At 41.7% G+C, this 12,375-nt stretch overlaps 1 protein-coding gene across 1 annotated transcript in view; it reads right to left on the minus strand.

Moving 5' to 3' along the window:
* LOC118330943 (cGMP-inhibited 3',5'-cyclic phosphodiesterase A-like) overlaps positions 1-12,375 on the minus strand; it is a 75,706-nt gene that overhangs the window by 31,940 nt on the left and 31,391 nt on the right. Inside the window, exon 2 of the mRNA XM_035665687.1 lies at positions 2,440-2,490. Within this exon, the coding sequence (XP_035521580.1) occupies positions 2,440-2,490 (51 nt within the window). The remainder of the gene's footprint in view (positions 1-2,439; positions 2,491-12,375) is intronic.

Consider the following 12,375-nt stretch of genomic DNA (forward strand, 5'->3'; position numbering starts at 1 on the left):
AAGCTGTGCTCAGCCAGGTCCTCAGCTGCGGCCAGAATACAATTACACGCTATTACATATTTTATTGAAAGGGGGTGTGTTGGGGGACGTGGGGGGGATCAAAACAAAACAAAACAAAAAAGAATAACTGCCTCATTAAAGATTTACTGGGAAAGGTCAAGCCAATTGACCCTTGACATGCAGCCATCTCATCTCCAAGGAGAGGCTTGTTTATCCTTCCACATATTTCAGGGTGTTTGATTCCAGCAAAGGAGCCAACTAAGATTTAAAAAAAAAAAAACAGAGATAGAGAAACAGACACACAGACAGACTGGTAGAGGCAGAAGCAAGAAATGCTGGCATAAAGGACAGAGCAAACAAAAGGGATGCATGAGGTAAAACAGATGGCTTATGCTGGGCGATGAGTGAGTGAAGATTTACCACACGATACAAGTGGTTAAACATCCATCATCAGCACTGCAGCAGGCACAGTCACAAGTTTTTAAAAAGTCTTGCTAACTGAATAGGCATACTATAAATAAAACCAAGCTAAAATGCTAATTCTATTGCTCAGTTTCTCTCAGAGAAATGGCACCAGCTCAGAGGTCTCACTGTTGCACGTCAAAAAGTAGGAGCCTGGAAATTGCTAATGCCTCGGTATCATTTGTGGCAGATCCAATTATTTCCCAGGCAGAGGACAGTCAGAAGAGTGTATTTTCAGTCTCTTTCAGCCTTAAATTTAGTCTTGCCACAAGACCCAATTTAATGAGAAAATGCTCTACTAGACCTTCATGATGCGACCAACCAGAAAAAGGGCAGTGACCTTTCACAACTCCCAGACCCGCAGTTTAAGAAATGCTGATCTCAAGTGTTTGAAGTGCTCACAGTGATTTTGAGAAATCTTCAACATGACTGCAATGTCATGGCTTGTCTGCCTCACAGACCACTCTTCCAGCCTTTCTGTAATTTAGAATAACAGTCACAAGATCCCGGCCTACAAACACTCTTTTCTCCGATAATCTTCCGGGTAATGTTCCAAAACCAATGTGTTTTCAAGTTGAATACAAATATTTAAATAGTTCTTTCCATACATAACTTCACTGTCAAATCCTAAGCTAAAACATCCACCGCAAGCTTTGGACGGGGAAAAAAAGGGAAAAAAAAAGAAAGACGTGGTTTGGAAAATGAGCCTGCTAATGTGTGCATGTTGGCGAATACGACATAGTAGAGTTCAATCAAACACTCTGGTCACCAAAGAGTGGAGTGTGTGATTTACACACTCTACGAGGTGCCTTGTGCACCATAGTGAAGTGCTACCAGCCTCTCTGACCAACAACCTGGTCCAAGAGAGCAGAGCCAAGGGAAAATAGCCACGAGATGGAAAGGGATGCCAACATAAGCCTTGACTTCTTACACGTCTTGTCAGTCTCTGGACTATTACAGGATTTCACTGACGAACGCATAGCACCAATCCAAATAAAAAGACTGAACTGACCACTGAGTCTAAATGGCAGCTTAGGGAATGCATCAATCAAAAAATATGTGCTTGCCTACTAACCCCACATAACAAATTGATATGAGCCTTGGAGAATATTTCAAAAGGGTAACATGCTATTTCAAAGTTTCTCCGCTCTGAGGGGATAACACTGTAAGGCTGATTTTGGGAACAGATATACCACTAGATGAGACTTAGCATCTCTGGGAAATTATACAGTGTGTAATTTGATTTCAAGCCCAATCCTGTGCTGTACAGTTATGATCGCTATTTGTGAAAAAAATCCCCTAACATTCCCCCAACCACAACTTTTTGCCATTTTTTTGCTCCCCAAGTGTACACTGTCAGCACAGATGCATTGTCTATTCATTTTTAAAGGATATCCTCCTGATAGGAGAACATGTAGTACAGAACACACACATACTGTATATGGCCATGCCAACGTCAAGGGCATTGTTTGTTCTTTATGTACTCCAGCGTCCTGGCCTGTGGCTCTGTTGCAGCTCAATACATCAATTCCCAAACATGCAATCCCCCAACCCCCCAAAGATGGGAAAAGTAATCTCAAGGATGTAGCTGTGTGTGTCTGGCCTCCACAAGCTTTGCCCCCTGTACTGAGTCCTTCTAGTTTCAATTCCCTGGCCTTTAATGGCTTGTGCAGCGCCTTACAGACAAATCACAGACCTGCGTCCTCTAGACTAACAGAGTACAACAAGGACTCTGGTGGGAAGTGACACCTCTGGACATGCTGTTTAACCACGGCTAAAATGAGTGGGCAAACAGGCCTGTGAGTGGTAGTGGATTTCTGCTATTTGCGTCATTTATAAGGTGTGTGAAGGCGAGTGACAGAGATCAGGGAGCTAGTTCCTGTGTGTGTGTGTGTGTGTGTGTGTGTGTTTTCCTGTCAGCTGTTTATCATTATTGTCATTACTAGTGTGTCTCTTTTTTCTGTGGACAGTGCTAACCTGTGATCCTCGGGAGCCTCTCTTGTGGTCCCAATCCGAGCGGGAGAGCATCTGTGGGAAAGCAGAGACAGAGACATGTTCAAACCACAGTCCTGCACATCCTGTTTCTGTTAGCGTCCTACAACTTGCCTCTTCACAAAGGCCACACCGTTATGGAGATATACTGCGCTGTAGCAGAAATAAGGAGGAGCAGGAGTGGTGATGCAGAGAGTCGAGAAAGTGTGGGGGAATAGAAACGCTCATAAATGCAAAAATGGGTTTTGTCTATTTTTTTCACTTTTCATTAAGCACAGACGTCTAATGCAATTTCACAGTCAGGTTTGGTTTACTTTAGCTCCTATTCACTGCCTAAGGGGCTAGTGGAGGCTGAGGATTTTTACGCTGTCTAATTACCAGCCACTGTGTCCTCCCACAGGCCTCGTAAACCCGTTTTCCACTTTCTTGGGAGTCACCGAATGCATCAGCACAGCTCTGTCACCGATTTTTGGTGAACACGTTGCAGGAGAGCCAAGTCAACATCCCGCCCAATCCCCTCCCTCCCCGGCTCTGTTAGGGCATTCTGGCCCAGAACTGAGAAGCCCTGAGAAACCCAGCATGTCGCTGTGACAAATTGCTGCTGCTGATACTGAGGCAAGGGGCTCAGTATAAGAGCCAAACAGATAATTCAGGTGTAATTTACTGTGTCAGTGGAGGTCATTGAGTTGTGTCATGCTGTGAGTGAAAACACTGGGAAAACACTGGCTTTCGGTAGCCAGTTATGTTTGGACAGCAGTGTTGTTCTGTGGGTTGTTTTCCCACAATGCTGCTTGGTTCTAAACAAATACAATAGTTCACTAATATTACTGTTTCTGTCTTATTATAGTGTTGTTTACTTTGTATATTTTTGCTAAAAAATACAGGTGTATTATGTTTACTGTACCCAGTTTTCTCACTGTAACTCTAGTGTTTAACAATGCAGATGCTTTTACTTTTGTGTGAGGTTTTATGATATCTGGCTCTGATACCTATTACAATTTTGTGTGGATAAATGGAAAATTGAAAGCATTAAAAATTCATTTAACAAATGTGTCTTAGCAGAAACAAAGTCCACAGACCTTGCTGCCAGCACTTCATAGAGACTATTTCTTTAGTAGGAAGAAGTGATAGTGAAAACTATTGAAAATGTGTAAAATAAATAAATAAATAAAAATACATTTATCAACTTCTCATCCTGTAAAACTCTAGTTTGAATTCTCACATGTTATGATTTTATACTTTTATTTGATAATAAACTAAACATATATAAGTTTTGGACTGTTATGGATGAACAGTTGAACAAAATCTCAGCTTCAGCACTGCATGGTTTGATCACATTTGATTTTAAGAAAAACATCAGCTGTCATCACATTTTGATTCAAATATTGCTAAATCTTGAAAACCCCCTTTTCCCAGTGAAAAAAAACAGAAATCTCTCGTGAAATAACCAGGACTGTTCCAACTTTTGTAGAAAGTTGTGCATTCACTGGATCCCATCGCTCATAGTAAGAACCAGATTGAGAAAACATGTTTTCAGGGCCTTTAAAGGCCTGCACTGTAAATCAAGTTGGGAGTCATAGCAGGTTTAAATCCTGTGTTTTGAATTTTAGTGATGACTTAGTTTACATTTTAATCGTCAAATGTATCTTTAGAACAGTTAGCTGGGCAGGACACACGGTCTAGTCAGTTGTTACTATGTGGGATAGTTATTGTACACCTCACCCTTTGGTCAAGGCTCTGGCAACAATGGGCACTGCTCCACAGAACGTGGTGACCCTGACAGTAAGCAACATAACAATTGCACACAACATGATGGACGCACACCCATTCATAAAGTGCAACCGCTTTTCCACAGTTTGACATTTAGGAGTTTTAAAAAAAAAAAAAAAAAAACAATATGAGGAGTTTGCCCTTTTCTCAACAAACATCTTCATTTTCTCATCCTCCATTTTCTAGCCTGAGGACTGAGGAGCCTATGTTCTCTGATCATGAGCACAATAATATCTGTGAGCCACTTTAAAGCTCCATCAAGCGTGCACAAAGCTTCTCATGCATTAAAATAACCATACTAGATGGGAAAGGAAGTCAACAAGCAATCAGTTGTGTAAAAGGCTTGTGAATGAGATGTAAATTACTGTAAATGATAGTATCAACTAGCCACTGAGCTGTTTGTCTTATTCTTTACTGCTCTGACGACGGGGTTCTGCTTTTACAGTATAGGAGCTGGCAGCAGTTCCGCCACGGTCACGGCGGAGTCCTGCTCCATTAGAAGGTCCTAGTATCAGTGAGGCTCTCCAGGCGCACACACATAAACAGCCCTTCGGTCTTATGTAACCCAACCTTTTATCTCCATGCTCTGAGAGACAGACACAGACTACACAGAAGTCTACATGCGCCCTTTGATGTGCCAAAACAAAAAACCCACAGAAAATCAAAGCTGAGCATAAAATTTGAGCGCTGCAGATAGCCTGTTGAACAGAGTGACTTTACAGGCCACAGTGGAGTTAATTTCCTCTGACACTGGCTCAAACAATTTGATCAACAAATGCATGAGGATGTGTGCCACTCACTTACTAAACCAAACAGTGGATACAGTCTGGTGCCACTGTGTTTCAATTTTTTTTACCAGTGCTGGGAAGTCAGTAAACAAAATGCTAGTGTTAGTACTTTCAGATTTCAAACCACCGGCGTTAGAATAAACAAGAAATTACTGTAACACAAACATCAGATTTTCAAAGATCAAAAGCAACAATGTAAGTCACGAGAATAAAAGAAAAACAGACAATAACCTAAAACACGCTAGAATATGTACTGCAAAAAAATAACAATAAAAGGAGGCTATACATCTTCTGTTGTAGATGCAAGTTAACCCTTTTCAAACAATAACAATTAAAAGCAAGAAAAACAAAAAGTCAGGAAATACAATTGGCAGAAATAGTTGTTTTCATTATGTATAATTTCCTGAAAATAAAGAACTGTTGTGTTTTTCTTACTTTAGAATTAGCTGTTTTTATCTACAAAGGGAGTGGGTCCTCTTTCACAAAGTCTGCCATGTTGAACCGCCATGTTTCCACAGTAGCCCAGAACACTGACTCTGAATACTTGCTCTACCGTTTCGCGGCCACCATAGGTTCTCCTACACGGAAGGATGAGCTGTATCCCAATGGTTGCATTCTGCAACTTCACTGCAAGATGGCACTAAATCCTACACACTGGTCCTTTAAAACATGTGACAGTTCACTGCACATATTATGTCTGAAGAAGCAAAACCACACATGAATGATTTCTTAGATATCTGCTGGTTTTTCATGGACACCCTCCAGGCAGCATAACACAGCCAAAGCAGTAAAATTTCCAAATGGATTTGTTTTTGTCCTAAAGCTCCAGTGCACCTACTGGGAAAAATAACAACTTTGTAGAAGTTATGCCCTTTGTTTCACCCTCTGCAAGATTCATTATGCTGCCCCATAACTTAGAATGAGCCAGGTCTAGCAGTGGCTTTCCATCACTTATAGCAATACTTGTGATTTTTAAGAGACTGAAACCAGTCTTCGGAAAATGCTTTGTGTCTTTGACAGTGGAAGTATGTCCTTCAATCACTGCGCTACAGCTACCAGAGTAACATGACACACTCAATAAGGTCTAAGGCATTTTTATGGGACTCTGGTTCCATTGTAAAGGCATTCTGGAGATGTACTGTACTTCCATGATCCAGAGTGATACTCTCAAGAAGCAATTGTATCAATAAATTGACTTCAAACTGGATAGTGATAATTTATTGTCAACATTAAGGTTTGGTCTTTGTATCTTTGTTTCTTTTTTTCAGTAAGTTTGGTTAAGTTTGCATTCATACTTCTACTACTTGGAGCGGCCATTATTATTTCTAATTGCTAATTAGTTTTCACACACTCTCAATCACAGCACGTGCTGTCGAGGTGGTGAACTGACTAGGGTAGATTGTTTCTATTCATGCAGCTTGTTTTGGTTTGGTTTTGAGACATCTGTTTGATTTCTGCTTCCACCACAAAACTGTGGACATGAATGGAATTTCATTTGTGGCACTCACACCATTTGAGAATTACATTTCAGAACTTCAACAGCAACATGTCTTTCCAGGAACAATGTCCCGGTTGCTGTGGATAACCCACAAACCTCACTGTCAACAGTTTTCTTTGGAAGCAATTTCTACCTATGAAGCCTTTACGCACGGAGATCTGTGGAACATTCAGAATCACAGAGACATTGTTCCTGGAAAGAGATGTTGCTGTTGATTTGGAGGCAGAAATCTCAGAGAGGGTTATCTCAAAACTTGGACAAATTAAACCAGTATGTTCTGCATGGCTAAATATCACAACAAGTAAGTGATAAGTGATTTTAGTTAAGGGTTAGCCAATAGAGTGAATTTTCCAAATATAACACTTTTCTTAGCACACAATTCCTACTTAATGGTACCTTAGATGGTGTTTAATTGCGTAATTGTGGCAGATGGATACTTCCTGGTTGTTGCATAAAGGTTGTTTTTTTACCTCCACACAAGTAGAATGAGGAAACCTTACATTAACTTTGGCAGAACTTTAGCTCATCTTTTCCCCCCAACACAAGGAACATGGATCTTGTCCCTTATTTCTTACAGTGTGGTGACGGATGGAAATGCTTCTGCAAGTGAGTGATGTATACAGATTTAGATTTGAACCTGTGTCCTGGTAGAAGAAGTCCTGGGTCCTGTCTTTTACCACCCAGCTCAATGACAGTTTGTTATAAATAATGGGGAAGATACCCATAAGAAGATGATCTCAAAATGTCAGAAATACAAATAAAGCAGCCAGATATGCCTCCTGCCCTCTGCAAATGTGCTGCAATCTCATGACTCAAAATACTGCCAGCCAAGTAAACTCCCAGCCTTCCTCTCACCCAGAGTGTTAAGAGGGCAGCAGTGTGGATGCCAGTATGTAGCCATGCCCTGTCCACCACCATGGCTCCGAGCCACAGCCCACAGCAAGCTGCTGTGCCTCTGAGGTGCTGGGTAAACATCATGGTGTCAAAGCACAAACAAACTACTGGGATATGCTTGTTGTTTGACTTGCTCCCGCCAATAACCAGTTGAGAACCACTTCCCTGTGGGTGTGAAGTGGTGGGAGCTACAGCAGCAGCACCCATAGTGAAGCTTAACTTTCACACTGATCAACCTGAAGCCATGTAATAGTGCGCCCCACTCTCATCCACGAACTGCAGAGTACCTTTCTAAATCTGTCTAAAAAGGGAACCGGAAACTGCCTCGTCTCAATATAGCTCAGTGCAATTTAACTGCTTGCAGTGTTTTTAATCATTCATTCATGATCAGGCCTTCATTCTTCTTTCGCTGCCTCTTGCGTCCTATTTTGTTCTCATTACTGGCTTCAAATGAGTGGAGTTGATGTGTGTTGACTCAGATCTTCAGAAGCCGTGTTAGCTTGTTAGTGCACCCAATTTAGTGGGACCCTAACTCTGCGTCCATTGAGGACACAGTTACCAAGAAGTGCCGACTAGAGATCATCTGTTTGGAGAAGAAGTAAAGGAGAGAAAGAGAGATTGCTGATTTTACAGTATGGCCGGGTTAATTAAGGCAATGCTGAAGGGCCAGGAGATCAGTCTGCAGGATTTTCAATCAGCTTGACCCAAGGGTTTTATGCACCACCTCTCTGTCCAATTAAACTCACTATGCTCTCCCTTACAGTTAGGTCTGCAAAGTCATGAATTCACACATATGCCTACTTACGTAAGTGTACACACACACACATGCACTCAGACTCACACCCACTGCCTCGAGGTCTCCGAATATTTTCTTACTTATTCCTCCTTTGTTCTTTTATCATTGCTCTCTGTCAAATATATTCTGTCATCTGCAGTGCTTGACTTAGACATCCCTGCACTCAATTTCATTTCAGCTGACAAAAAAGAAAGTAGGTCAGATTCTACTAAGTCTCTCTATAGGCTTCAGAAATGACAACAGCTTAGTCATAAGGACATCATCAAGGCAACAATCAAAGATCCTTGTACTCATTTTCATGGGCGTTAGAGCCACAGTAAACTCTATATTGCTGATCACGGCTTTGAAAATGAGGTGTAATCTTGTTTTGCACCCCCAGGTGGAGGTATTTTCATGATTAGAGTCATATAGCTGTTTTCTCTAGGGACCCTCTTTGGAAAAGAGTCCTTTTTGTTTTATGCATTTTTTAAGGAATCATTACAATGTATATTTACAGGATTCTCATTTTGGATAATGGGAAAATGTTGCCGCACCAGTTCGAGAAACTAACGTACTAAAGTGGAGAAACTAATACTACCAGGTGCTCCTTATCTATTTCTTTCTCTGGAGTGCAGACGGATACAAAATAGTCAACCTTACATATTTAAAAAAGCATCTACTCACTCTACCTCATTACCAATTTCAGGATCTATGAATATGCAAATCTTGTTTTCCTGCTTGCTGGACTCAAGATGTCTCCTACTTCACTGTAAAGTCCTTTCTCACTGTATGTGCACTGGTTGCTTCATGTTTCTACATCATATTTGTAAATTGCATATTGGACCAGGATTGACTTCAAACTATTTGTGATGTCACAAATCATGCTCGTAGGCCCCACCCCTTAGAATTCTGAATTTCAATGAGCACAGAGAAACTTTCCTCTTTCAGCAGATGAATATGAAAACATCCTTCTAGTGTAAAACTCTACACATACATCATTCTGCACAGTGAAGCTCAAACAGGGGGGACCCAAGTTGATTAGTGTAAGTCTTAATCTTCGTTCTATCCATAATGTATGTACTTTCTCATTTTTTGTATTTTCCACTCTCTTACATTTTCATTAAATAAACTCATCATTCCCCTTGGAAAATAGCTTCATAAACGGTCCTGAATTTAATTGGACACAAGGCAATAGTAACGCAAGAAGGCAAAGGAAAATAGATATTAAAGTGCTGAGAATTAATAGGGGTGTGTACTTTGTACAGTAAAACAGCAGGAGTAGTGTGGAAAGGCTTGGGTCCAGGGAGCAACAAAGTTCTGACCCAAACTGTCTGGCTTTTTGTCCTTGTGACTCCGTAAACCTCGCCACACCTTCTCCTCTGCCACAACCACCCCAAGCCCGGCAGCCGTCCGCTGGGAGGACACTCATAAATCCTTCCCTGTCTGCCTGCTGTGGAGAGAGTATGGAGAGTCATTCCTATTCACGCTGGCTAATGTTTTACAGGTTTTACCATGGGGGTCAGTCACTGTGGGTCATTTGCGTCATCGCTGGAGGGAAGGGAACTATTGAGGTGGGCTGCCAAAGCGGAGGGGGCCGTGTGCAGGGAATGAGGAACACACTTGTGTGTATGCGAAGATTAGCAGACACACACCTCAAAGCTGTTTGGCATCCACACCCGCTCACATTCTCTGTCTCATGCCTGCAAAACAAACACTCACACACTTAATGAACAGAATCACACTTGCATGTGCTTTAAAAATGCTCACATGCAGAAATATTATCCCATGATATATTTCACACACCAGCACCCCATCTGCACTCTGCCTAATGTTTACTCCTCCACTACTCTTCACACTTTCTTACTCAGACTCTTCTAATTTCTGAAGTGTGACTAATGGGATTTATCGTCTTTACGTTTCCTGGGAGAGAATTAGCCTGATCCTAGAAGAAACCCAGTGTTTGAGCCTCTACCAGAGATAGATCTGTCAGTCTCCCAGGGTGAGAGCACACGCCACAAGGATGCCGTGACCCAGAGAAAACCTCAATGGGAGTACCCCATATTCTGACCTCAAAAAATATCAAACACAGTGGCATGAGTGGCAGACAAAGCAAAAATCTCTTCATGAAAGCTTATATGGATAGTGTAAAAATATTTGTACAGCCTCCTCCTTGTGGTTTCATGATTAAAAAGCATAACCCTTTATTTTTTATGTGATATTATTTGTGTACGCACTGTTTTTCCTTGCTTATGAGCTCTGGCCGACTCCTTCGTGAGTAGTTAGGTTCCCAGCTCCGCGCATTCAGCTGGGTGAAAAAGAGGGGATCTGGCTTGGTAGACCTGGCAGCCCGCCTCAAAACAGCATGCCAACGCCATTAGTGTATAATGGTCCAGTCAGGATTACTGCTGGGGCCTGGAGAGCTGAGAAGGGAACACAGCACTCACTTGTTTGTTTGTTTTACAAGCCTCTGCACTGTTCGTCTGCAAGGTGCCAGTGGGCTTTGTGCGGTTTAATTCACAGTTGATTGAAACAGTGTACAGTGTGACAACAATAGTGGCTACTCTATGGCCACAGCACACTTGTTTTGAAAAGTTATGTCAGAACAAATAGGCTATGACATCGCAACTCATTTAATAAATCTGAGCTAACTTTTCTTCCTCTGAAATACAGATGTTAAGCTTGCACTGTCACTCATTCTGTGGTCGATACATTTCCCCAAAGGTGACTGCACCTGCTTGTTAATTGGCTAATTAAATACACATTGAGAGTAGAACTAATTCTCTCTTACGTGCTTTTCATGTGTTATTGGCCAGGCTTCATGTTCATCAAATAAGATGGACAGCATTGAGATAAAGAGTGCATTTCCCCATCATCCATCAACTCGGTGATTCAGCCTTCAGCCTGCTTCAGCCACTTTGGTATTTTCTAGCTGAGCTTTCATCACAAAATGGAAATGGCAATATTGATTTATGTGTCTTCTTAAAGACTTTCTGTAGCGTTTATGAATTAAATTATGAAAAGCCAGGCGGAGTGTAGGCTGATAAAAAGGGTTAAGCCACATTTCTCCCTATTTTTTTGCCCACAGGACTCATTTAGGCAATGAAAAATGGATAGATTTGTGCTAGTTTAGTGCACAGTGCAGGTCTTAGACAACAGGGCTGGGTGTTACGGTTCCACTGTAAAATGTTTTTATGAAGCCATAAGTCTGACTGGGACAGGAGGCAATATTTCTTTTGGAGGAGGCAATCTACGTCAAAAGGGGTTTTCAAAGTTAATGAACAGTTGAATAACAAAACAATTTGGACATGACCTTGACATGTGAACTGAAGCAACCACACTGAGCTTCTGAATCGTGTTAATTTTGGCTGAATAAAGATGTGGAAATCTACTCTTTGATATTACACTGTTCTAGCTTTGGCGTAACAACTTAAGCTTTGCTATAAGATAATTCAGTGAATGAGGAACATCAGTCAAAGGCAAAGTTATACAAGCAGCATGGGAATTTGTGCATGCCTCTAATGCATACATTATTTCATCTTTTATTCACAGGCCTGACTCAGCAAGGTCTGTGTTCTGTGTTTTGTCTGTGCTCATCAGAGAGAGGACCACACACACACTATTTCAGCTGCACATAGAACATTTACAATCCCACCAAGATTCCCACAGGACTCAGTAAACAAACAGACAGCAACTGCCCGCTCAAGCATATGCCTTTAAATCACATCCCTACATCCTTTATAAATCACTGACGTAGAAACATAAACTTACAGTCAGGACAGCACCTATGTACTGACTGATGTACTCAAAGCTTGTGTGTGCATGCATGAAACTGTGTGAATGTCAGCCTCTAATAAACAGCATATGTACCTGCGTGGAGGCATAAATCTCTGCTTCCTCTTTTTGCAGGTGGAAGGATTTGCATTACAGAGCCTGTTCCCCTAGGAAAGGTTCGGGTCAGCCCCATGGGCAGGTTTTCCGCCATTAGCTTCTAAAATGCTTGCTTTGTCAGTGAAATTCACAGAGGGCTCTAGTTCCCCATGTAGAAGAAATGCATGGTTCTGTGGGGACCATGACGGTACAGGGGAACAAGAGATGGCCTTCCCTGACACACTCTGGCCTTCTGTCTACAAGGTAAAGCACAGAGCCATTAGGAATGGGCCATCATGCTGATAGCCATCCTGGAAACCTGGCTTAGA

The sequence above is a fragment of the Morone saxatilis genome, unplaced genomic scaffold (assembly GCF_004916995.1).
Source record: "Morone saxatilis isolate NCDOM2014 unplaced genomic scaffold, NCSU_SB_2.0 Contig2, whole genome shotgun sequence".
Taxonomy (NCBI): domain Eukaryota; kingdom Metazoa; phylum Chordata; class Actinopteri; family Moronidae; genus Morone; species Morone saxatilis.